This window comes from Nerophis lumbriciformis, linkage group LG16, assembly GCF_033978685.3.
Source record: "Nerophis lumbriciformis linkage group LG16, RoL_Nlum_v2.1, whole genome shotgun sequence".
Taxonomy (NCBI): Eukaryota; Metazoa; Chordata; class Actinopteri; order Syngnathiformes; family Syngnathidae; genus Nerophis; species Nerophis lumbriciformis.
Window position 1 is genome coordinate 13,568,248 of NC_084563.2, and position 26,398 is coordinate 13,594,645.

A 26,398-nucleotide genomic window follows, 5' to 3' on the forward strand; every position below is an offset into this window, starting at 1 on the left:
ATAAATTGAGAACAGGAAGTGAACAAAAGTTTTAGCAACTGCTATGTAAAGGAAAGGGGTAGGATTAAATAAGCTCTGGTTCTTCCTACACCTTTTCGAACATGTTGAATAGAGAAACTGGAAATTGTGATGCATCATGTTGTATTGCATGCATGTTCCAAATAAAGTCACAACCATTAATATTTCAATATTATTGTGTAAAAGCGACATTTTATACCATAGATGATTCATCGGTCAGTAAGCATTGCAGCAAGAATTAGCCTAGCATAACAACAACCCCAACTAGCTAGCTAGCCACAGTTGCCACAACGTGAAACATAAGTACGTAGTGTCTAACTTACCGTCATAAGAGTCGCTGTGTCTTCGCCGAGACATGTTTAATCTCTCTCGCCGGGAAGAAAAACGGACAAAAAAACGAACAAATGAATCGGCAACTAAACGACACGGCGTCTATTCAGCCAGGCGGCAAGCGGCAAATCCGGTAGCCAGCGGGCACATTCATGTGAAACACATCCGGTGCAACACTTGCGCCGAGCGGAAGTAGTAACCGTCTTTTCCGTCCGGCCTGAGTAGCTTGCGTTCCTGCTTTTAACAGTCCGTAAAACAAGGTACTACTAAATGTTGAGCTAGGTTTTTTTTTAATTGAATTAAGATGCCGGGAAGATGAGTCGTACGTCGTAGCCCAGCGTCAGGCAAAATATGGCCGTTGTTTGCGCAGAGTTTTTAGACTGGGAAGTAGAGGAGTGTTCGCCCAGAGGTGCTAAACGTGAGAAGCAGCTCTCTGCGCCCCTCAGAAGGTTCTATAGCCTAAACAGGAGGAAGGTAAGTCAACTAGCCTCTAGTTGTGTTTGGAACATGCTTTTAAAACACTCCATGAGAGCTTAACATGGTCTTGAGTTTGACTTTATTTGGAACATGCATGCATACAACATGATGCATCACACATACAACATGATACATCACACCATGAATTGATTAACGTGGACTCCGACTTAAACAAGTTAAAAACTTATTCGGGTGTTACCATTTAGTGGTCAATTGAACGGAATATGTACTGGACTGTGCAATCTACTAGTAAAAGTTTCAATCAATCAATCAATCAATCAAAAACACATGCATGCATACAACAGGTGGGTGCCATGATTGGGTATAAAAGTAGATTCCATGAAATGCTCAGTCATTCACAAACAAGGATGGGGCGAGGGTCACCACTTTGTCAACAAATGCGTGAGCAAATTGTTGAACAGTTTAAGAAAAACCTTTCTCAACCAGCTATTGCAAGGAATTTTAGGGATTTCACCATCTACGGTCCGTAATATCATCAAAGGGTTCAGTGAATCTGGAGAAATCACTGCACGTAAGCAGCTAAGCCCGTGACCTTCGATCCCTCAGGCTGTACTGCATCAACAAGCGACATCAGTGTGTAAAGGATATCACCACATGGGCTCAGGAACACTTCAGAAACCCACTGTCAGTAACTACAGTTGGTCGCTACATCTGTAAGTGCAAGTTAAAACTCTCCTGTGCAAGGCGAAAACCGTTTATCAACAACACCCAGAAACGCCGTCGGCTTCGCTGGGCCTGAGCTCATCTAAGATGGACTGATACAAAGTGGAAAAGTGTTCTGTGGTCTGACGAGTCCACATTTCAAATTGTTTTTGGAAACTGTGGACGTCGTGTCCTCCGGAGCAAAGAGGAAAAGAACCATACAGATTGTTATAGGCGCAAAGTTGAAAAGCCAGCATCTGTGATGGTATGGGGGTGTATTAGTGCCCAAGACATGGGTAACTTACACATCTGTGAAGACGCCATTAATGCTGAAAGGTACATACAGGTTTTGGAGCAACATATGTTGCCATCCAAGCAACGTTACCATGGACGCCCCTGCTTATTTCAGCAAGACAATGCCAAACCACGTGTTACATCAACGTGGCTTCATAGTAAAAGAGTGCGGGTACTAGACTGGCCTGCCTGTAGTCCAAACCTGTCTCCCATTGAAAATGTGTGGCGCATTATGAAGCCTAAAATACTAAAACGGAGACCCCGGACTGTTGAACAACTGAAGCTGTACATCAAGCAAGAATGGGAAAGAATTCCACCTGAGATGCTTAAAAAAATTGTCTCCTCAGTTCCCAAACGTTTACTGAGTATTGTTAAAAGGAAAGGCCATGTAACACAGTAAACATGCCCTTTCTCAACTACTTTGGCACGTGTTGCAGCCATGAAATTCTAAGTTGAGTATTATTTGCAAAAAAAAAATAAAGTTTATGAGTTTGAACATCAAATATCTTGTCTTTGTAGTGCATTCAATTGAATATGGGTTGCAAATCATTGTATTCCGTTTATATTTACATCTAACACAATTTCCCAACTCATATGGAAACGGGGTTTGTACATAGGACTTTTAGCCACAGGCTAATTTGCAACCCTTGTCCCTGGTTAGGCTTTAAAAAAATAAATAATAAACTTGAGAAAAGTGTTAAACACATACAAAAGGATTAAGACAAATGCAAAAATAAAAACACATTGAAAATAATTGGCCCCATTTGTCCATACTACATCCAGTTCTAGTGCTCACACTTCTGACTTTCCTTAAGCCACTTTTTCAGTTTTGTGGAGAAAAGTTTAATGTCCGACTGTGACTTTAACTCCAGTGGCAAAGAGTTCCACAGATGTGAGGCCTTCACTGAGAACGCAGACCTACCCAGAGTGGTCCGGCACCTTTTCACTCTACAGCTCCCACCGACTGCAGCTGGAGTCTGCACACCTTCACTACTGTATCTTTGTATTTCTTTACACATCACATCAGGGGCTAATCCATTAAGACACTTAAAAATAGCTTTTAAAAATGACACATTTATAAAATTATCAAAACTCTTCATGTTATATTTTTGAGTAATAAGGCAGTGAGGATGTTTCATTGGTTTTTGATCAAATATCTTTAGTGTCTTTAGTTTATATAACGACAACAGAGGCTTCACTACACATTTCGTGGCCTGTCCCCAGACCATGGCACAATAAGACATATGGGATAAAACCCTTGCATGCATGTAAACTTGTGCGGCCTGAACAGATAAACAAGGTCTAATAAGCCTGAAACAGTTTATATTTATTTTTATGGTCTTAGTCATTATTATAATATGGCCATCACATTTTAGCTTAGGGTCCAAAATAACACCCAAATATTTATATTCCTTTACCTGCTCTATTTTATTTTGATTAAAGGCCTACTGAAATGTGATTTTCTTATTTAAACGGGGATAGCAGGTCCATTCTATGTGTCATACTTGATCATTTCGCGATATTGCCATATTTTTGCTGAAAGGATTTAGTAGAGAACATCGACGATAAGGTTCACAACTTTTGGTCGCTGATAAAAAAGCCTTGCCTGTACCGGAAGTAGCAGACGAGTAGCGTGACGTCACAGGTTGTGGAGCTCCTCACATCTGCACATTGTTTACAATCATGGCCACCAGCAGCGAGAGCGATTCGGACCGAGAAAGCGACGATTTCCCCATTAATTTGAGCGAGGATGAAAGATTTGTGGATGAGGAAAGTGAGAGTGAAGGACTAGAGGGCAGTGGGAGCGATTCAGATAGGGAAGATGCTGTGAGAGGCGGGTGGGACCTGATATTCAGCTGGGAATGACTAAAAGAGTAAATAAACACAAGACATATATATACTCTATTAGCCACAACACAACCAGGCTTATATTTAATATGCCACAAATTAATCCCGCATAACAAACACCTCCCCCCTCCCGTCCATGTAACCCGCCAATACAACTCAAACACCTGCACAACACACTCAATCCCACAGCCCAAAGTACCGTTCACCTCCCCAAAGTTCATACAGCACATATATTTCCCCAAAGTCCCCAAAGTTACGTACGTGACATGCACATAGCGGCACGCACGTACGGGCAAGCGATCAAATGTTTGGAAGCCGCAGCTGCATGCGTACTCACGGTACCGCGTCTGCGCATCCAACTCAAAGTCCTCCTGGTAAGAGTCTCTGTTGTCCCAGTTCTCCACAGGCCAATGGTAAAGCTTGACTGTCATCTTCCGGGAATGTAAACAATGAAACACCGGCTGTGTTTGTGTTGCTGCAGTCGGCCACAATACACCGCTTCCCACCTACAGCTTTCTTCTTTGCTGTCTCCATTGTTCATTGAACAAATTGCAAAAGATTCACCAACACAGATGTCCAGAATACTGTTGAATTTTGCGATGAAAACAGACGACTTAATAGCTGGCCACCATGCTGTCCCAAAATGTCCTCCACAATCCGTGACGTCACGCGCTGACATCATCATACCGAGACGTTTTCAGCAGGATATTTCGCGCGAAATTTAAAATTGCACTTTAGTAAGCTAACCCGGCCGTATTGGCATGTGTTGCAATGTTAAGATTTCATCATTGATATATAAACTATCAGACTGCGTGGTCGGTAGTAGTGGGTTTCAGTAGGCCTTTAATGTTGACCTGAATTTCATTTAATGATTGTTTCTTCAAAGAGAAACACATTGAGACTGTTTTGTTATCATTTAGGGTTAAACAATTATTTTGAAACCATGTTGCTACTTGAGTAAGCTGTCTGTTTAATATCTCTGAAAGGGTGTCGGCTGTCACGTGAATGATTGTGTCATCTGGCAGATACCAATTTACGTCAAAATGCCAAATATCGGCACTGATAATTATTTGCTCCCCTGGATGCACTGTGCCAATGTTCTACCCGATGCTTTTCCTCAGTCGTTTGCTACCTTCGTGGCATCCAAGAGGGTGGGCGGTCAGGAGGACGGACGACCGTCTTGGCGCTGCTGTGACCGCGTCTTCAACCGGGACGCCGCCATTCACGAGCACGTCGCCAGGACGCACGCAAGCGAGATCCAGCAGCTGGCACAGGCTGAGTGCGAGTGCACGCTAGGCCGGGTGGAAGAAGAACCTCAACATCAGCATCAGAACGACCGCGTGGACGTCACCGCGTGGATCCCAGACATTAGTCATGTCCCCGAGGAGCACCTCGGAAAGTACTTACTTAGCTTCCGCTTGTGTTTCTCTTTTGTTCCAGTTTAACTCTCTTGTTTTCTTCTCCTGCTCAGAGGCCCTGGTAAAGTTCTGCTGTATTACCGCTACTGTCGAGTGGAGGAGCCGCACGTCATCTGTGCTTGGCAGAGAACTTTGTGTGAGCTGCTGCACCTCACCGGCAAGGTAAGCAACCACCAGAATTGGAAAATACTATGTGAGCCAACTGTAGCGTGTCTAATAAATGCATCATGGCAGGTGAGGGTGGCCACAGAGGGCATCAATGGGACCATTGGGGGGACTCATGTCGCCACGGACCTCTACATGCAAGCCATGCGCTCACATCCTCTTTTCAACATGGACATAGAGGACTTTAAGGTAACAAAGCAAAGTTTGATTTTGAATGAATATTGGCTCCATTTACACGCTGCAAAAAGTCAGTGTTCAAAAACAAGAAAAAAAACACACAAAAATTAGGGGTATTGTACTTGAACTAAGGTAAATTATCTGCCAATAGAACAAGAACATTTCCAAAACAAGTAAAATTAGCTAACCTCAATGAACCCAAAAATACCTTAAAATAAATATATTCTCACTAATAACAAGTGCACTTTTCTTGGTAGAATTTTTTTTTTTACCTTTTTGCTCAATATGTTGAAAAATATTCTTAAATTAAGTAAATGCTAGTGCCATTATCTTGACATAATGATATGGGCTCGGCATTACATTTCTTGAAACCAGCAAAATTACACTATAAACTAATGTATTGTTCTTAATGGAAAGGCAACAAGGCAACCGCTTGTTACTCTCGGGGTTCCCTAGCCGCTCAGGCAAATCAAATTGTCTAAAATTGCATTTTCCCATCGATAACATGACATCATCGCGCCAAGTGAGTGCTCTTTCAGTCAATTAGTGCGCGAAGAATATATATTTATATATATATATATATACACTAGAGATGCGCGGATAGGCAATTATTTCATCCGCAACCGCATGACAAAAGTCGTCAACCATCCGCATCCACCCGAATTAACATTTAATCAACACCGCACCCGCCCGCACCCGCCCGTTGTTATATATCTAATATAGACGATGCAAGGCATTAGTGAGGTTATAAAGCTTTTGCCTGTTAAAGAAAGGAGACTGATCCAATGCAGCAATCATCTGGGAGCCGCGCTGAGCGCACCTCCAAGCGAGTGGAGGTGCGATGTCCCTCGCACCCGGGCTCGCGCCCGAGGCTTCAGCACCATCCATTTTCAGGGCTAGTTGATTCGGCAGGTGGGTTGTTACACACTCCTTAGCGGGTTCCGACTTCCATGGCCACCGTCCTGCTGTCTATATCAACCAACACCTTTTCTGGGGTCTGATGAGCGTCGGCATCGGGCGCTTTAACCCGGCGTTCGGTTCATCCCGCAGCGCCAGTTCTGCTTGCCCCACCCCTTTCGTGAGCGCACTGCGCGCGGAGTGACCCCTGTTACGCGCCCCCGGCAACGGGGGTGGCGGGCAGGTAAGCTGCGCGGGCGGAGTGACCCCTGTTACGAGCCCCCGGCCACGGGGGTGGCAGGCAGGTAAGCTGCGAAGGCGGACGAGGCGGGGTGTTGTGCGGTGGGCGCGGTGGTGAACCTGGACGTGCGAAGGGCCCTTCTCGCGGCTCCCCTCAGCTACGGCTCCCGGTGGGGCCCTCTCGGGGGAAGGGGCCTCGGTCCCGGACCCCGGCGAGGCGTCCCTTCTCCGCTCCGTAAAAGTGTCCATCTCTTTTTTTTTTTTCTTCTTCTGTTGTGGCGTATGCTGCAGGTGCCTGCTCGTTTTTCGTATGTGGGTAACAACATTTAACTATGTATATATATTTCCGAATTGGTTTAACTGCCACCCGCCTGAATCTATTTAAAATCTAATTTTTTTTTATTTCAACCGCCCGACCCGACCCGCGGATAAAATCTAATTTTTTTTTATTTCAACCGCCCGAACCGCGGATAATCCGCGGACTCCGGGGTTGTGTCCGCAAACCGCGCATCTCTAATATTATACACACACACACACACAGTCCGGCCCCCAGCCACAACTTTTTAATTGTAATTTTGAGGAATTTACCTGAATGTGCATGAACTATTTCTGTTCAAAATAGTTTGAAATGTCACATGTTAAATGTTTAAATATTAACTGTCCGTTTACTGCACTGTGCCAACTGTACTACTATATGAGTACGTATTTTCTCTTGTTTCATTGAAATAAAAACAGCAAAGTCCATTTGGCTGTCATCTGTTTTAATTATGCGACACGATTGTGTCAAAGTCATGATTTTTTATTTCATGCTTGAAATAAGAAATTATTACTTTAAAAAAGTAGTTTTATATTTGTGAGTGTTGATGACACAGCTTTGCAACAGTTGTTATTCTAGTTTCAAGCATGTTTTACGCAATATAGGTCATCAAATCTCAGCTACAAGCTGTAATATCTTACTGAGATCATTTAGGACCAAAACCCTTAAAACAAGTAAAAGACTCTAACATAAAATCTGCTTAGTGAGAATAATTATCTTATCAGACAGAAAATAAGCAAATATCACCTTTATTTGAGATATTTAATCTTACTTAGATTTCAGTTTTTGCAGTGCACTGCACACCAAATCTGATTTTTTTTGCCCTCAAGTGACACAGATCGGGTTTTAAACGCTCCAAAGTGCTTCAAATCTGACCCTTTGGTATCAGATTCAGGCCACAACAGGAGGTAGTCCAAATCCGATTGGAATCGGATATTTTCAAATGTGACTTCAGTCTAAATGCAATGTGACCTGCATGTGACTTTCATCAGCTTTGGGCAAGTTATGTAATTTATTCACGACGGCCAAATTTTTGTTGCATCACGAGTCAATAGTGCGCAAATAATAGGATATATCTACTATATGAATATTTATTTTGATTCCGAAGAAATATCGATGGTTGGAGGACTGGAAATTGACGGTAATGTATTTGCTTACATGTGGGTTGAAAAATAAAGCTAACATTGAGCCATATACATACATCCATCCATCCATCCATCCATCTTCTTCCGCTTATCCGAGGTCGGGTCGCGGGGGCAGCAGCCTAAGCAGGGAAGCCCAGACTTCCCTCTCCCCAGCCACTTCGTCCAGCTCCTCCCGAGGGATCCGGAGGCGTTCCCAGGCCAGCCGGGAGACATAGTCTTCCCAACGTGTCCTGGGTCTTCCCCGTGGCCTCCTACCGGTCGGACGTGCCCTAAACACCTCCCTAGGGAGGTGTTCAGGTGGCATCCTGACCAGATGCCCGAACCACCTCATCTGGCTCCTCTCAATGTGGAGGAGCAGCGGCTTTACTTTGAGCTCCCCCCGGATGGCAGAGCTTCTCACCCTATCTCTAAGGGAGAGCCTCGCCACCTGGCGGAGGAAACTCATTTCGGCCGCTTGTACCCGTGATCTTGTCCTTTCGGTCATAACCCAAAACTCATGACCATAGGTGAGGATGGGAACGTAGATCGACTGGTAAATTGAGAGCTTTGCCTTCCGGCTCAGCTCCTTCTTCACCACAACGGATCGATACAGCGTCCGCATTACTGAAGACGCCGCACCGATCCGCCTGTCGATCTCACGATCCACTCTTCCCTCACTCATGAACAAGACTCCGAGGTACTTGAACTCCTCCACTTGTATATACATTCATACATTATATTACGGGTTTATTCAACCAGCGGCTTTTAATCTGGCCCGCCTAACATCACCCAAATAGGCTTGATTGCTCGTGTATGCAGTACCCCTGCCATCCCACAGGCGGCAACACCGAGGCATATGTGTCACGATGAAGCAGCAGTGGGTGAATAGAAGAAGACTACCCCTGGAAAAAAATCTAAATAAATGGCAAAAATCGGATTTTTAGCAACGACTAGAAAATAAAGTAAGAATGTTCGGTGCTCGAGTCTTTCCTTCCTGTCAGACCTTTTAAGCGACTGTTTTAGAAAATAGGCGGCAATGGTAAAAAAATCACAGCGTGTAAGCTTTCAAATATTACTGTCAGTACCCTTGTATACTATGTACACATTGTACCTAGTTCAATCAATCAATCAATCAATCAATGTTTATTTATATAGCCCTAAATCACAAGTGTCTCAAAGGGCTGCACAAGCCACAACGACATCCTCGGTACAGAGCCCACATAAGGGCAAGGAAAAACTCACCCCAGTGGGACGTCGATGTGAATGACTATGAGAAACCTTGGAGAGGTCCGCATATGTGGGTAACCTCCCCCCCCCCCCCCCCTCTAGGGGAGACCGAAAGCAATGGATGTCGAGTGGGTCTGACATAATATTGTGAAAGTCCAGTCCATAGTGGATCTAACATAATAGTGAGAGTCCAGTCCATAGTGGATCTAACAGAATAGTGAGAGTCCATTCCATAGTGGATCCAGCAGAATAGTGAGAGTCCAGTCCATAGTGGGGCCAGCAGGAAACCATCCTGAGGACACATATTTTGACACTTTAGTTCTGCGAAATGAAGATTGCAATATCGATGCTTTTCCTCTACCGCCTCTTCTTCTCTCATTTCTAAATTGCAACCACTCAATTTAGTCCCTTTACTTCCACGACAAATTTCCACACACTAACCGTTTGGGGCGTGCTGAGTGCAACATCCGGGTACTGAGAGTGCACTGCATTTTGCTGTACTCCTCTCAGTGTGAACATGCTTATGCAATTAAAGACGCCCTAATCTACACTAGATCAAAACACTTCCTTGTGGTCTAGATCAGTGTTTTTCAACCACTAGTGGGCTGTGAGATACAGTCTGGTGTGCCGTGGGAGATTATGTAATTTCACCTATTTGGGTTAAAAGTATTTTTTGCAAACCAGTAATTATAGTCGGCAAATTATGTGTTGTTATTGAGTGGTCGGTGCTGTCTAGAGCTCGGCAGAGTAACCGTGTAATACTCTTCCATATCAGTAGGTGGCAGCAGGTAGCTGATTGCTTTGTAGATGTCGAAAACAGCGGGAGGCAGTGTGCAGGTAAAAATGTGTCTAATGCTTAAACCAAAAATAAACAAAAGGTGAGTGCCCCTAAGAAAAGGCATTGAAGCTTAGGAAGGCTATGCAGAACGAAACTAAAACTGAACTGGCTACAAAGTAAACAAAAACAGAATGCTGGACGACAGCAAAGACTTACTGTGGAGCAAAGACGACATCCAGAAAGTACATCCGAACATGACATGACAATCAACAATGTCCCCACAAAGAAGGATGAAAACAACTGAAATATTGTTGATTGCTAAAACAAAGTGGATGCGGGAAAAATCGTTCAAAGGAAGATATGAAAACTGCTACAGGAAAATGCCAAAAAAGAGAAAAAGCCACCAAAATAGGAGCGCAAGACAAGAACTAAAACACTACACACAGGAAAACAGCAAAAAAGTCAAAATAAGTCAGAGCGTGATGTGACAGGTGGTGACAGTACACCTACTTTGAGACAAGAGCTATATTGATGCATGCTTGGTTTAAGTCATATCCAACAATTGCGACTTTTTACTGTCAACTGAGTTTCGTTTTTTAATGATTTCTGCTGGTGGTGTGCCTCCGGATTTTTTCAACGCAAAAAATGTGCCTTGGCTCAAAAAAGGTTGAAAAACACTGGACTAGATAACATGTATTGAACATGCTTTGGTGTAAATTTTTCTCCACAGTCACTTTTCTAACCTGCTGTTTAAGTTCACTGCAAGATGTTTGTTTCTGGAGGCATTCCCAGATTGCAAATGAAACCACGCCCCACCATTGCCAAAAGTATCATAATTTATCTTTTGAAAAGGTACACTGTTTAAATTTATATCTTAAAGACATCGCCGCATTTTTACCCCCAGACACAGTCAAAAACAGACGTCATACAGTATATATATCAGGGGTGTATGTGGGGGACATTTTGATATATATATTATTTCTTTAAAAGTGCTACAAACAGACATTACATATCTTTTAAAGACAATAGGTGACAAAGTGTACTATCATTAGTTATTACAGGGGTGTCCAAAGTGCGGCCAGGGCACCATTTGTGGCCCTCAGCTCGGGTTTTGATGGCCCGCAACATTTTGTCAGTAAAGAAAGACAGTGAAAATTTAAGAAAAAAAAACATAAGGTACCGTATTTTTCGGACTATAAGTGGCTTTTTTTTTTTATAGTTTTGCCGGGGTTGCGACTTATACTCAGGAGCGACTTATGTGTGAAATTATTAACACATTACCGTAAAATATCAAATAATATTATTTAGCTTATTCACGTAAGAGACTAGACGTATAAGATTTCATGGGATTTAGCGATTAGGAGTGACAGATTGTTTGGTAAACGTATAGCATGTTCTATATGTTATAGTTATTTGAATGACTTACCATAATATGTTACGTTAACATACCAGTTCGTTATTTATGCCTCATATAACGTACACTTATTCAGCCTGTTGCTCACTATTCTTTATTTATTTTAAATTGCCTTTCAAATGTCTATTCTTGGTGTTGGGTTTTATCAAATAAATTTCCCCAAAAAATGCGACTTATACTCCAGTGCAACTTATATGTTTTTTTCCTTCTTTATTATGCATTTTCGGCCGGTGCGATTTATACTCCGGAGCGACTTATACTCCGAAAAATACGGTAATTAGAAAAAGCTGAACTTTTGATGCTAATAAATAGTATTAATACAACTTATTAATATTATCAAAATGGTCCTTGCGTACTTTGACTTTTCAAAGTATCGACACCTTTTAGTTATTAATATCGCATTTTTAGTTTTTCCTCATTCCATTTTGTATTTTTGCTCTTTTTTCTTTACATTTTTACCGTTGCTTTTTTCTGTCAATACGTTGCGGGCCAGAAACTGCCCCTGGGCCGCACTATAGACACCCCCGATAAAGATTCACCCGGTCACAACAATAGGTACACCTGCACACTCTCCAATCGATTCAGACCTGCATAAAAAAAAGTTGGGTTCTACAGTATTGTTTACCTTATTATCATACCTTTTTTGTGTGTTTCCTAATAGCCTGTAGCAAAGCCTTAATGTCCAAATAAGTACGTCCACCTTGCTGCGATGTCACAACGTAGCTAGACTGCAAAAACCCAGTGAACAGAGGAATCCAAAACTGCGTGCAAGCTCGCCGAAATCCTTGACTCTTTAGCATTGTTTAATACGAGTATACGTTGTAGCAACATTTACAAATTGGTAAAGACGAAATTCATCACAGGTCCCCTTTAAAAAAAAGTGAATGTAAATTTAGAAGTTAGCAAATTGATAAGCAGCTACACATCTGACAAGCTTTGCCTTGTCACCACAGCTCCACCTGGTGGTGCCGCCCAGTCACTGCCCAGTTTGGCCCCGATGCAATCAGATTGTTATGATGAAAAGTGAAAATAAATTCCGCCGTCTGCACCTTTTCGTCTGTATCAGCACCAAACATTTAGAGCTTTTTCTTCAGTTCACGTGCCACGCCTCTACAAAGTACTTACCAACCATAACCTCCTCCATTGCACTTTGTGTGTGTGATCAGACAAGCAATGGCGGTCCAGACTGTTTCACTGGCCTGAAGGTCGGCGTCTTTAAGGAAATCGTCCCAATGGGATTGGATCCTGAAATCCTGTCCTACCAACTCGCAGGTACTGTCTAAATCAATGTTTTTCAACTAGTTTGCCATGAGATACAGTCTGGTGTGCCGTGGGAGATGATGTAATTTCACCTATTTGGGGTAAAAATATTTTTTGCAAACCAGTAATTATAGTCTGCAAATTATGTGTTGTTGTTGAGTGTCGGTGCGGTCTAGAGCTCGGCAGAGTAACCGTTTAATACTCTTCCATATCAGTAGGTGGCAGCCGGTAGCTAATTGCTTTGTAGATGTCGGGAACACGTCATGTGAGACGACGAGGGTTTGTCGTCGTATCTAATGCTTAAACCAAAAATAAACAAAAGGTGAGTGCCCCTAAGAAAAGGCATTGAAGCTTAGGGAAGGCTATGCAGAACGAAAATAAAACTGAACTGGCTACAAAGTAAACAAAAACAGAATGTGGGTAACCCCTCCCCTAGAGGGGGGGGGGGGGTTACCCACTTTTGTGGTCCTCTCCAAGGTTTCTCATAGTCATTCACATCGACGTCCCACTGGGGTGGGTTTTTCCTTGCCCTTATGTGGGCTCTGTACCGAGGATGTCGTTGTGGCTTGTGCAGCCCTTTGAGACACTTGTGATTTAGGGCTATATAAATAAACATTGATTGATTGATTGATTGAATGCTGGACGACAGCAAAGACTTATAGTGGAGCAAAGACGGCGTCCACAAAGTACATCCAAACATGACATGACAATCAACAATGTCCCCACAAAGAAGGATAGCGTCCGCACAACTTAAATAGTATAGGAATATCGCTCAAAGGAAGACATGAAACTGCTACAGGAAAATACCAACAAAACAGGAAAAGCCACCAAAATAGGAGCGCAAGACAAGAACTAAAACACTGCACACAGGAAAACAGTAAAAAACTCCAAACAAGTCACAGCGTGATGTGACAGGTGGTGACAGTACAACTACCGTACTTTGAGACAAGAGCTATATTGATGCATGCTTGGTTATTGTTTAAAGTCATATCCAACAATTGCGACAACGACTTTTTACTGTCTACTGAGTTTCATTTTTTAATGATTTCTGCTGGTGGTGTGCCTCCAGTTATTTTCAAAGAAAAAAATGTGCCTCGGCTCAAAAAAGGTTGAAAAACACTGGTCTAAATAAACAACACGCCTGCCACTTTAAAGTCCGTTTTTTCCCCTCACAGGACTGATATCTGTCTGTGGACGCTGGGTGCGGGTGGGGTGGCGGTGCTGGATGAAGCTTATTTTGCATAATTGGTAGGGGTGTCGAAAAAATAAATTTTCAGATTAATCGCAATTCTTTTTGTTACGATTCTTAATTGATTAACAAAATAAAAAAATCGATTTACTTTTTTTTTTTTTTCTTTATTTCAGTCTGTCCTGTCCAGCCACTCAGGCAAATCATATTGTTGATGTAGATCAGGTGTGTCAAACTCATTTTAGCTCACGGGCCGCGTGGAGGAAAATCTGTGCACATGCGGGCCAGACTATTAAAATCATGGCATCAAAACTAAAAAAATAAAGACAACTTCAGATTGTTTTCTTTGTCTTACTTTGGCCAAAAAATAGAACAAACACATTCTGAAAATCTTACAATAAAAATATAGAAAAAAATACCGGGAGCGGTAAAGTTTAGATCCAAGAAGGAAAGAAGAAAGTGAATGTTTATAACTGAATAAATTGACATATGCATAAAAATGTGTTTTATTTTATTTTTATTTTTTATGAATTAAGTAACGTTTATGACAACCTTTTTCCAAAACACAATATAGAATATGAGCTATAACAGGATAGTGCATACATTTATCATTTGTTTTCAAAATGGTTACAAAAAAGTGGGACCCCAAAAATTTACCGTGGGACCCCATTTTTATGACTTTTGAAAATTCCTAGCGCCAACACTGATGGAGTATTGGTGTGCGTGCAATACGGCAGCAGGCGGCTGTGGCCTGCGGGCCGGTTCTAATACTAATCAAATATCCCGGAGGCCATAGATAATTCATTCGCGGGCCGGCTCTTGACTTTGACAATCCTGATGTAGATGATCTAACCTGCTGTACAGATTTGCTATAGAAAAGAGAAGTGTTGGATACTTCTCTTGTTGCCTTATTTGTATTTGACTTTATTAAACGTTCGGGTAGAATTTTATCGAACAAAACCAGAGGAATATAGAAAATTGATCAGAGCTGTTTATCTGTTATATGGAGGAATGTAGTTAATCATAGAACTGGCATCCAATGTTATCAAAAAAGTATAGATTGTGAATCGAAAATTGATTCCGAATGGAATCGTTACCCCCAAGAATCGAATGGTGCCCAAAAGATTCACAGCCCTAATAATTGGCCATGACGCATATGCAAAATGTAAGCAAAAAAAAACAGTTAGCATTTTAATGCGTTTATGAGTAAGGACGTAGCATATCGTGCCAAATGTATTAGTGGCGGACCGCACCGATATTCTTTAAATCTTCCTTGTGTCTGTTTCGCCTGCCAGGAGTTCATTTGGAACCTGAGGAGTTCCACAAAGAAGTGGAAGCACTTGTGTCCAAAGGGGATTCGTGCGACGACACCATCCTGCTGGACTGTCGCAACTTTTACGAGAGTAAAATTGTAATTGTCTTTCTGTTTATTTGTTGACGCTTTTAAAGTCCGTTCGGCCATTGCGTTTAACCGCGGTTGTGGTACACTTTTCCACCACTTGTGGCAGTAATGACGATATCGAACAAACAGAAGAAGTCGGGAGTTAACGTCATAGAATCGTTTCTTAAATGAATTTTGCCTATCATTCAAAGTTCCTTATGTAAGACAAGCACACGTATGTTTTTGGAAAACTTTTTGACGCATTCTAACTCGTAAATAAGTGCGATCAAAAGGCAGCTTACAATGGAGCCTATGTGAGTAAAGCCCTTAAAAACATCCAAACATCCTAATTAAGGTTTTATATACATAAAAGTATATATGTAATGTAGTAACAAGCACATTTATAATAACATTTAATGTTTACGTATTTTGATCATTTAAAAAATGCATCACAACGTTCGCTTATATTTTGACATCACTGATAACTTCTCACTGCAGACATCGTGAGAGCCAACAAACATAATAAAACATCACTTACCTGTACCAGGTTCACTGACATTACAATTCCGACTGCTAAAATCTTATGTTCTCATTTGGATGAAGAATGACTCCTAATCTTCGCGAGGAAAATACACAGCACCCAGCATTGTCCCATCCACACAACCATCTGATTGGTTACAAACAGAGCGGTAACAGCCAATCAGCAGTGTGTATTCAGAGCGGTAACAGCCAATCAGCAGTGTGTATTCAGAGCGCATGTAGTCAGTGCTTAGAGTTTAGCAGGTAAGCATCAGGCAGCGGAGTCTCCCCAAATTATAATAAACACCTTCCAGTCAACAACTAGTAACATCACTATGAGCCCGTTGACCTTCTAGAAATATTAAAGGCAGCTCAGCTCGCTCGCAGTCCTGGCTTGAGGTGAAGGCTAATTGGCTTTTAGCGTAACTTTAGCTCATTTTGCAGTGTGTGTGTGTGAGCGTGTGCGTGTGCGTGTGTGTGTGTGTGTGCGTGTGTGTGTGTGTGTGTGTGTGTGTGTGTGTGTGTGTGTGTGTATGTGTGTGTGTGTGTGTGTGTGTGTGTGTGTGTGTGTGTGTGTGTGTGTGTGTGTGTGTGTTACGGACAGCAAAGCCCTGTCTGTCTGTTGTTTCACTTTACCTTTTTCTGTGTTGATTGAGCTGTGTTGAAGCAGCAAAAAAGGACATTATGTTAAATGAAGAGTTTCTGTCTCTGATAGTTGATATAATAATGTACCTGCATCATTAAGCCTACATGAACTCCATGGTGTTCAGGGATGAATAGTCTCTCCTATTGCTATTGTACTATTTTTTCAGTTATAGTTACATTAATAATTAGTAATGGAGCCGCCTAGTTTTGAATGGCAGGGTCCCTGCTATCACATGTTGATACAAATATAACATTTACATATTAAAAATCAACTACAGGCTTCCCAAATGCTGTAATAAATTAAGCATGATGAGTTGACTTGAAACTGTTTAATGTTGCACTTTTTATATGTAGAAGAAAAGTTTTGTCATTTTATTTACAACAACTTGAGGCAGTTTAATGTTGATTAACGAGGGCAGATTTATTATAGTGTCCCCAATGTTAAAATGATAAAGCCCCTGTTTACAAATTTGGTAAATAAATAACCCAAAAATTTATATTTTTTTGTTTTACTGTACCGAAAATGAACCGAACCGTGACCTCTAAACCGAGGTACGTACCGAACCGAAATTTTTGTGTACCGTTACACCCCTAGTAAATGGAGTATTGTTGGCGCTTTTTAGGTAGTTATTTATTGGGTTTATTGGGCCAAATGGAGGACCTCTCATTGGCTCCATTGTAAGCAAAAGTTGGAATGCATTAAAATAAATACATCTGTCGTCATGTCTTTCATAATAATTGTGAACGATAGACAGAACTCCAAAAAAAAGTGCAGTTCCCTTTTGAGCGCAAAAATTATGACTAAAGTGATGAAGCTGTATTTTCATTTGCAACTAAAATATTATTTATTATTAATTTGTTAGAATTTATTTATTTTTATCACTGCATAATTGTATGTAAATATATATATATTTTAAATCATTTTTATGAGTCACTTGTTTTGCTTTATATTGATTAGTATTTATTTTTGCAATCAGTTTTGATAATAAACTTTGTGATAAACACATTGTTTCATATCATTTGACAAGGTTGTAAACTATATGTAGGTTGGATATAGTTACTGAATACGATTAAAATGAAGAGTAAAATGACTACCGTATTTTTCGGACTATAAGTCGCAGTTTTTTTCATAGTTATATATGTTTTTTTCCTTCTTTATTATGCATTTTCGGCAGGTGCGACTTATACTCCGGAGCGACTTATACTCCGAAAAATACGGTAATTCAGTGTTAATATTTGAGTGGGCTCCTGGCCCCTCTGTAGTAGAAATGTTGGGCCCTGAGGGTAAGGGTTAAGAACCCCAGCGTTAGACCAATGCAGAGTCTCGAATCAAACACTCTTTTCTGTCCCCCGTCAGGGGCAGTTCACTCGATGTCTGGCCCCCGACATCCGCAAGTTCAGCTACTTCCCAGACTACGTGGACCAGAACCTGGAGCTCTTCCGCGACAAGAAGGTGCTCATGTACTGCACAGGAGGGATCCGCTGTGAGCGAGGTTCCGCCTACCTCCGCTCAAAAGTGAGTTCTTAGTTCCACTTTGCCACATTTGTTCATTCTTAGGCCCCGTTTACACTGCACACCAAATCAGATTTGCCCTCAACTGACAGATCGGATATTTTTTGCCAGTCCAAAGTGCTTCAAATCTGATCCTTTCGCATGAGATTCAAGCCACGTTAGGATGGAGTCCGAATCCGATTGAAATATTTTCAAATGTGGCTTCAGTCTAAACAGAAATGAGACCTGAAAGCGACCCGTATTCACATTTTTCATCATCTTTGGGCGAGCTACGTTATTCGTGTGCGCGGGGAAAGACGCAGCCCGCCAGTGGAAGTGGATACTTCATCACAACATCCGGTTTCGGTGATATAAGTCCAAGTTCGACGGCTGAATTTTTGGTGTGTCAATAGTGTGCAAATAATAGGCTATTTGTAGTATATGAATACATACCGTATTTCCCGGACCATAGGGCGCACCGGATTATAAGGCGCACTGCCGATGAATGCTCTATTTTCTATCTTTTTTCATATATTAGGCGCACCGGATTATAAGGCACATTAAAGGAGTCATATTTTTTATTCATTTATTTTTTTAAATGCAAAACATTTCCTTGTAGTCTACATTACATTTAATGGTGGTTCTTTGGTCAAAATGTTGCATAGATGCTTTTTTACAGATCATCTTCAAGCCGCTTTCTGACAGCCGTTTCCGGATGTGCCGTTTTGTGGGCGGTCTTATTTACGTGGCTCACCTTCGGCAGCGTCTTCTCCCTGTCACCCTTGTTGTAGCGGTGTAGCGTGCAAGGACGGGAGTGGAAAAAGTGTCAAAAGGTGGAGCTACCGTATTTTTCGGAGTATAAGTTGCTCCAGAGTATAAGTCGCACCGGCCGAAAATGCATAATAAAGAAGGAAAAAAACCATATATAAGTCGCACTGGAGTATAAGTCGCATTTTTGGGGGAAATTTATTTGATAAAACCCAACACCAAGAATAGACATTTGAAAGGCAATTTAAAATAAATAAAGAATAGTGAACAACAGGCTGAATAAGTGTACGTTATATGAGGCATAAATAACCAACTGAGAACGTGCCTGGTATGTTAACGAAACATATTATGGTAAGAGTCATTCAAATAACTATAACATATAGAACATGCTATACGTTTACCAAACAATCTGTCACTCCTAATTGTTAAATCCCATGAAATCTTATACGTGTAGTCTCTTACGTGAATAAGCTAAATAATATTATTTGATATTTTACAGTAATGTGTTAATAATTTCACACACAAGTTGCTCCTGAGTATATGTCGTACCCCCGGCCAAACTATGAAAAAAACTGCGATTTATAGTCCGAAAAATACGGTAACTGTTTTAATGACATTCAGACTTTACTTCAATCAATAACGGAGCAGCATCTCCTCATCCGCCGGAAATGTGTCCCGTGAAAAACCGTCCGACCGGAACTCTCTAATAACTAAAGTTCCTTGGGTGAATAATGTAAACTCACTACACCGGTATGTTTTAGCGCTTTCATGGCGAGTTTACTGACAGATATAAGTAAGAACTTTACACTACTTTATATTAGAAATGGCAACAGCGGAGGATGAATGTACCATAACAAGAAGATAGAGAAAAAGAAGAAGCTTATTGACTACGGGGTCGACACGGACTACAAAGGCGGTTGCGCTGAATTTTTCAGGACTTATGCAGATCCCAAATAATACAGATCAGCAGGTACCAGAAGGTAAGAAAAGTTGCTTTTGCATAATATTGCGAAACAAAACGCTAGATAATATGTCTTACCTTATACACACAGCATAATAATACTCCTATGTTGAAGCACAGTACAATCTATCAAGCGGTGCAGCTTCATAGCTTATCAAAGTCGTACTAAAACTTTTTGATAGATTTTTGAGCGCCGTGTGTAATGTTCTGTATTTTCAATGGAACATATAAAATGTTGGTGTTGTTTACTGGAGTCATATTGCCATCTTCACGTATTTCTTGTGTGTGACTCCCATTATAATGCAGTCTACACGTATCTCTTATGTGTGACTGCCATCTACTGGTCACACTTATCATTTCACCATGTACCAAATAAAATAGCTTTGAGGTCGGTAAGCAAAACCAGAATTATTCCGTACATTAGGCGTACCGGGTTATAAGTCACACTGTGGAGTTTTGAGGGGGGAAAAAGGATTTTAAGTGCGCCTTATAGTTAGAAAAATACGGTATTTTGATTCCGAATAAATAGTGATTGTTGAAGGACCGCAATTGATACCGTGGCGTATTTGTTTACATGTTACGTTCTTTGCATAAGTTGTTTATGTAAGTGAGTTGAAAATTAAAGCTAACGTAGATCCACGCTGATGTGCTTGTTTAACAGCCATAAAAACATTAGAACCCTTCCAAATATATTACATGATATATACAGGTAAAAGCCAGTAAATTAGAATATTTTGAAAAACTTGATTTATTTCAGTAATTGCATTCAAAAGGTGTAATTTGTACATTATATTTATTCATTGCACACAGATTGATGCATTCAAATGTTTATTTCATTTAATTTTGATGATTTGAAGTGGCAACAAATGAAAATCCAAAATTCCGTGTGTCACAAAATTAGAATATTACTTAAGGCTAATACAAAAAAGGGATTTTTAGAAATGTTGGCCAACTGAAAAGTATGAAAATGAAAAATATGAGCATGTACAATACTCAATACTTGGTTGGAGCTCCTTTTGCCTCAATTACTGCGTTAATGCGGCGTGGCATGGAGTCGATGAGTTTCTGGCACTGCTCAGGTGTTATGAGAGCCCAGGTTGCTCTGATAGTGGCCTTCAACTCTTCTGCGTTTTTGGGTCTGGCATTCTGCATCTTCCTTTTCACAATACCCCACAGATTTTCTATGGGGCTAAGGTCAGGGGAGTTGGCGGGCCAATTTAGAACAGAAATACCATGGTCCGTAAACCAGGCACGGGTAGATTTTGCGCTGTGTGCAGGCGCCAAGTCCTGTTGGAACTTGAAATCTCCATCTCCATAGAGCAGGTCAGCAGCAGGAAGCATGAAGTGCTCTAAAACTTGCTGGTAGACGGCTGCGTTGACCCTGGATCTCAGGAAACAGAGTGGACCGACACCAGCAGATGACATGGCACCCCAAACCATCACCCAACCATGCAAATTTTGCATTTCCTTTGGAAATCGAGGTCCCAGAGTCTGGAGGAAGACAGGAGAGGCACAGGATCCACGTTGCCTGAAGTCTAGTGTAAAGTTTCCACCATTAGTGATGGTTTGGGGTGCCATGTCATCTGCTGGTGTCGGTCCACTCTGTTTCCTGAGATCCAGGGTCAACGCAGCCGTCTACCAGCAAGTTTTAGAGCACTTCATACTTCCTGCTGCTGACCTGCTCTATGGAGATGGAGATTTCAAGTTCCAACAGGACTTGGCGCCTGCACACAGCGCAAAATCTACCCGTGCCTGGTTTACGGACCATGGTATTTCTGTTCTAAATTGGCCCGCCAACTCCCCTGACCTTAGCCCCATAGAAAATCTGTGGGGTATTGTGAAAAGGAAGATGCAGAATGCCAGACCCAAAAACGCAGAAGAGTTGAAGGCCACTATCAGAGCAACCTGGGCTCTCATAACACCTGAGCAGTGCCAGAAACTCATCGACTCCATGCCACGCCGCATTAACGCAGTAATTGAGGCAAAAGGAGCTCCAACCAAGTATTGAGTATTGTACATGCTCATATTTTTCATTTTCATACTTTTCAGTTGGCCAACATTTCTAAAAATCCCTTTTTTGTATTAGCCTTAAGTAATATTCTAATTTTGTGACACACGGAATTTTGGATTTTCATTTGTTGCCACTTCAAATCATCAAAATTAAATGAAATAAACATTTGAATGCATCAGTCTGTGTGCAATGAATAAATATAATGTACAAGTTACACCTTTTGAATGCAATTACTGAAATAAATCAAGTTTTTCAAAATATTCTAATTTACTGGCTTTTACCTGTATAATACATACATTATATTATTTTAATTTATTTTCTCATAAAAGCACTCATTTTTAAGGTGTGGTAACTTATATATTTTTTTGTAATACTCGCAACTTCCTTGTTCATTTACGGACTCTTGTCAGCTTCTTCTGTTTTCACTTTATCGAACTGCATATGCAAGTGACGCCGAGGCCACATTGGGGCCACATTGGGGCCACATTGGAGCCAAATTGGGGCCTGTGAATGTTTATTAAGTACCGTAGTTTGATACAGATCAAAAGTTACTCGTAATCTAAACAGTCAGATTTCAGATAACAGTAAAAAAAAAAATCAGTTTTGGAAAAAATCAGATTTGGTTCACTTTGGCATGCAGTGTGAACAAAGTTTTAGATGAGCTCCATACAAAAAGATATGTGTCATGCTGCTAATCCGCCACTAGGGGCCGGTGTGTTGTCATTTGTGCACAACTTCCTATGTTTTCTGCTTTGATTAAAGATTTAAAACGATGTGGGAATCTTTGGGCACCTCACGATTCGATTCTGTTTCTTAGGGTGACAATTTGACTTTGAAACCTTTTCAAAACAGGTTACGGGTTACAAAAGCCCCTCTTGGCTGCTGACGTACACTTAAATCCGCAGTGTTGACTAAAAAATGTTAAAGTTGTTATTTATAAAAAATCAGGGAATATTATTCCAACAAAAGTAAATAGAGCAATCCCAAAAATGACCACATTTCAATGGTCAAATCAACGTCACAACCTGACATTGAATAAACGTCAAAAAAACATGTTATTTCAACGTTGTCAGAACCCAATATTGATTAAACGTTGTCAAAAAGCATTTTGTTTCAACATTGTATTAGTGTTGAAGAATATTGGTTGGGAAATGTCCAAATTTCAATGGTCAAATCAATGTCAGAACCCAACATTGATTAAACATTGTCAAAAACGCATGTTGTTTCAACGGTAAGTTTTAAGTTCTCAACGTTGTTTTATTGTCTTGTGCCTGCTGGGATAACGATGAGTGAAACTTAAAAAACGATTTATTGCACAAATGTTTCCGCTCTATTAGAGGTCTGCTTATTAGTTTTGTTGTTGTTACCTTTCGACCCCCCATGTAGGACGTCTGCAAAGAGGTTTACCAACTGAAAGGTGGAATCCATAAATACCTGGAACAGTTCCCAGACGGCTTCTACCGCGGGAAGCTTTTCGTCTTCGACGAGCGCTACACCATCTCCTCCAACCATGACGTCGTCTCGGGTAAGTGGACCGGGCACCTTCAGAATTGTCGCACCGTGCGGAGAAGCCTCACTCGAGACCCCCCCCCCCGTCAGGCTGCAGCTACTGCGGGCGCCCCTGGGACCGCTACGAGCTGTGCACCACCCGCTTCTGCTGCCAGCTGGTGCTGTCCTGTCCCGCTTGCAGGTCGCACGGGCACACCGCCTGCTGCCCCACCTGTCGCAGCAAAGGACGGGATGGCGAGCCCACGCGCAGAGAGGAGTGCGAGTGCACCGACGGACGCCCCAGAATCCCTCAGGACGTGAAGTGACCGGTTAAATGTCATCGGTCATTTCATTAGGTACACCTGCGTCATCCATTTAGAAAAAGTTGGATCGGAATTTCCTTTAAAGATGTGCCAGGTTTTGACTCTCTTCGCAGGTTAATAAGCTGCAACCATGACTAATAATATTTGTACATAGCTGCCCTTTTTAGTTGTGTACGTTTGCTCCCATTGGCTGTTTTTAATCAATAAAGGACGGCTCTGATATTTTCCAGGTAATGATTTGTCGGAGTAGGAGTCAAATTTTCACATACCTTTTAATAACAAATTCTAATAATCATATATTCATTATTTTATCATAATAATATGTACTCTTAAATGTAGTTACTTTGCATGCAATCGAATTCAAGCCCTGTCATAAAAGTTTGGACACTCCTGCTCCAGCAGTGCTGTAGTAACTTTTTTTTTTTTACAGCTCACCTCAGTTTTTGTGTGCAGTACCCCTTAAAACCAGCAGGTAGCGGCATTTTCCCGTGACGTGACATCCGAACAGTGAAGAGAATAAGATGTTGACATTTGCACAGGTACTTTTGGAATTCTTGTGCGTTTCTCCCATAGTCAGCTTTTACAGAAAAAAACATAACATGTCATTATAAGAGAAAAACAAAAATGATTGCAAAGTAAAAATAGATAAGTTGTCTTAACAGCTGTGTAAATTAAAATAAACTGTACAGAAGTTATACGCTGTATTTATAATACAATAATAACAATAATGAGGGGAACATAGACATTTAAATACGTTTTCCCTTGGCACATATTATTATAACTAGTGTCCCCCGAGTTTTAGTTTTATTATAAGCCAGTAAGTTTAGTTTGTTTTGAAAAATCAAAAATATCCTGCCTGTACTTCTCAATTAAATAGAAAGGTTAATTTGTTTTTCATGTGACGTCATTGTATTGCTGCAAGTGCACGTCATATAGTTACAAATCAGTATCCTGCCCTCTAAATAAATACAAAATAACAATGAGGGGAACACTGTACAATGAAATAGACATTTAAATACGTTTTCCCTTGGCACATATTATTATAATTATTAATGCCCAGTTTTCTAGTGTCCGCCTAGTTGTATTTTTCTTAAAAGCCAAAAACAAAACATATCCTGCCTGTACTCCTCAATTAAGGTCTTATAATAAAATAGAAAAGTTCATTTATTTTTCATGTGACGTCATTGTATTACTGTAAGTGTACGTCATTAGTTCGAGGCAAACCGCTCCGAATCAGTATCCTGCCCTCTGATTGGTCCGCTCGCTGATTGGCCTCGCTCGTGATTGGTCGAAAGTTTCCAGCTGGGACAGTCTGTGGCTAGCAGTTTGTTTTCCTGCCTGCGGCTCAAAGTTTGGGGACGCTGACCTGCCGCTGGAGTCGAACCGGGCCCCGGGGGCGTCTTTTTCCTCAATCTCCGTCCCGTTAACGTCCAACCACTTTGAATTGTTTCGGATTCTATTTTTGTTTCCTCTCCGGTCTCGCGGTTCTTCTCCTTGCTGCCCGCCGCTGGTGGTCGTGTCCTGCTCGGGGGCGTTTTGTCATCAAACTTTTGACAAAAGTCTTCATTTTTGCTCGTTTCACTTTCATATTTCCAACCTACATTAATCACTTAACACCGGATCAAGTGACCGACGTCCCAAAATCATTATTTTTTTTTGTATAACCTCGTCGCTGGCGGGACTATATAGCCGTGCTGACATCTTCTCCCTCACGTAAGTTACACTCTTTTCACATTCACGGCCGATACTGCACGTTCTCGTATCGATCCAATGTTGTCAGGTCACGACAGGGCCGATGTTTTTTAATAGACTATTTTTTTTCAAGATGATTAAATGATTTGTTGATAATATATGGTCAGAAAAAAATACAGTACTCAGAACTTTTTAAACATTTGAACAACAATACAGAAGGAACATGTAATATTTTAGAATAAAACAATAATTCCCTTATACAAAATGAAATCGGCATGCTGCCAAAATGTTACATGACTTAAATTCTAAATAAATAATTAAAATGTAAAACAAAACTAGCACAAACCCCGAAAAACAACTGCATGAGTGAAATGCAAAATGGAAGTTTGCCGTCTTCAAAAACATGAACGGGATTACTTAGACCAGGGGTCCCCAAACCTTTTTTTGCAGGTTTCCTTGCTCTTCAGGTGATATGAATATACTTAAATAAAATCCCCTGAAGAGCAGGAAAACCTGGGAAACAGGCTTGTGGGGATGAAATAGCCTCTGTGTATTTTCCCTGACCTGTTTCGCAGGTTTCCCTGCTCTTCAGGGGAATTTATTGAAGTATATAAAATCCCCTGAAGAGCAGGGAAACCTGCGAAACAGGCTTGTAGGGATGAAATAGCCTCTGTGTTTTTTCCTGACCTAACGTATATTCCGCTCTATCCCAGTATTGAGCACTGTATAACGGATAAACCACAGAAACCTTGACTCTATATATATATATATATATATATATATATATATATATATATATAGGAATGTATGTGTATATATGTATGTATGTATGTGTATATATATAATGTATATTTATATGAATATATATGTATGTGTATGTGTGTGTATATATATATATATATATATATAAGGGCTGGGCGATATGGCCTTTTATTAATATCTCAATATTTTTAGGCCATGTCACGATACACGATATACAGGTAAAAGCCAGTAAATTAGAATATTTTGAAAAACTTGATTTATTTCAGTAATTGCATTCAAAAGGTGTAACTTGTACATTATATGTATTCATTGCACACATACTGATGCATTCAAATGTTTATTTCATTTAATTTTGATGATTTGAAGTGGCAACAAATGAAAATCCAAAATTCCGTGTGTCACAAAATTTGAATATTGTGTAAGGCTAATACAAAAAAGGGATTTTTAGAAATGTTGGCCAACTGAAAAGTATGAAAATGAAAAATATGAGCATGTAAAATACTCAATACTTGGTTGGAGCT

The 26,398-nt window shown here is 40.9% G+C and overlaps 3 protein-coding genes across 4 annotated transcripts in view; 2 read left to right on the plus strand and 1 right to left on the minus strand.

The window, feature by feature from the left end:
• Positions 1 to 562, minus strand: part of LOC133617001 (nuclear cap-binding protein subunit 1) — a 30,387-nt gene extending 29,825 nt beyond the window's left edge. Inside the window, exon 1 of the mRNA XM_061976641.2 lies at positions 342 to 562. Within this exon, the coding sequence (XP_061832625.1) occupies positions 342 to 375 (34 nt within the window). The 5' untranslated portion in view covers positions 376 to 562. The remainder of the gene's footprint in view (positions 1 to 341) is intronic.
• On the plus strand, positions 484 to 23,657 carry LOC133617003 (thiosulfate sulfurtransferase/rhodanese-like domain-containing protein 2). Of its 2 annotated transcripts, XM_061976643.1 has the most exons (9): positions 485 to 822; positions 4,752 to 5,029; positions 5,102 to 5,210; positions 5,283 to 5,402; positions 12,553 to 12,658; positions 15,131 to 15,246; positions 17,738 to 17,896; positions 22,999 to 23,137; positions 23,212 to 23,657. In XM_061976643.1, exons 1-9 carry the CDS (start codon positions 700 to 702, stop codon positions 23,424 to 23,426), a joined length of 1,365 nt encoding a protein of 454 aa, XP_061832627.1. In that variant the 5' UTR covers positions 485 to 699; the 3' UTR covers positions 23,427 to 23,657. The 2 variants fall into 2 exon arrangements, with proteins under 2 accessions (XP_061832628.1, XP_061832627.1); XM_061976644.1 differs by lacking the exons at positions 12,553 to 12,658; positions 15,131 to 15,246 and having other exon boundaries at positions 484 to 822.
• An 895-nt stretch (positions 23,658 to 24,552) lies between these two features.
• fgfrl1a (fibroblast growth factor receptor like 1a) overlaps positions 24,553 to 26,398 on the plus strand; it is a 182,761-nt gene continuing 180,915 nt past the window's right edge. Inside the window, exon 1 of the mRNA XM_061976642.1 lies at positions 24,553 to 25,136. The gene's annotated coding sequence lies outside the window, so the exon portion shown is untranslated. The remainder of the gene's footprint in view (positions 25,137 to 26,398) is intronic.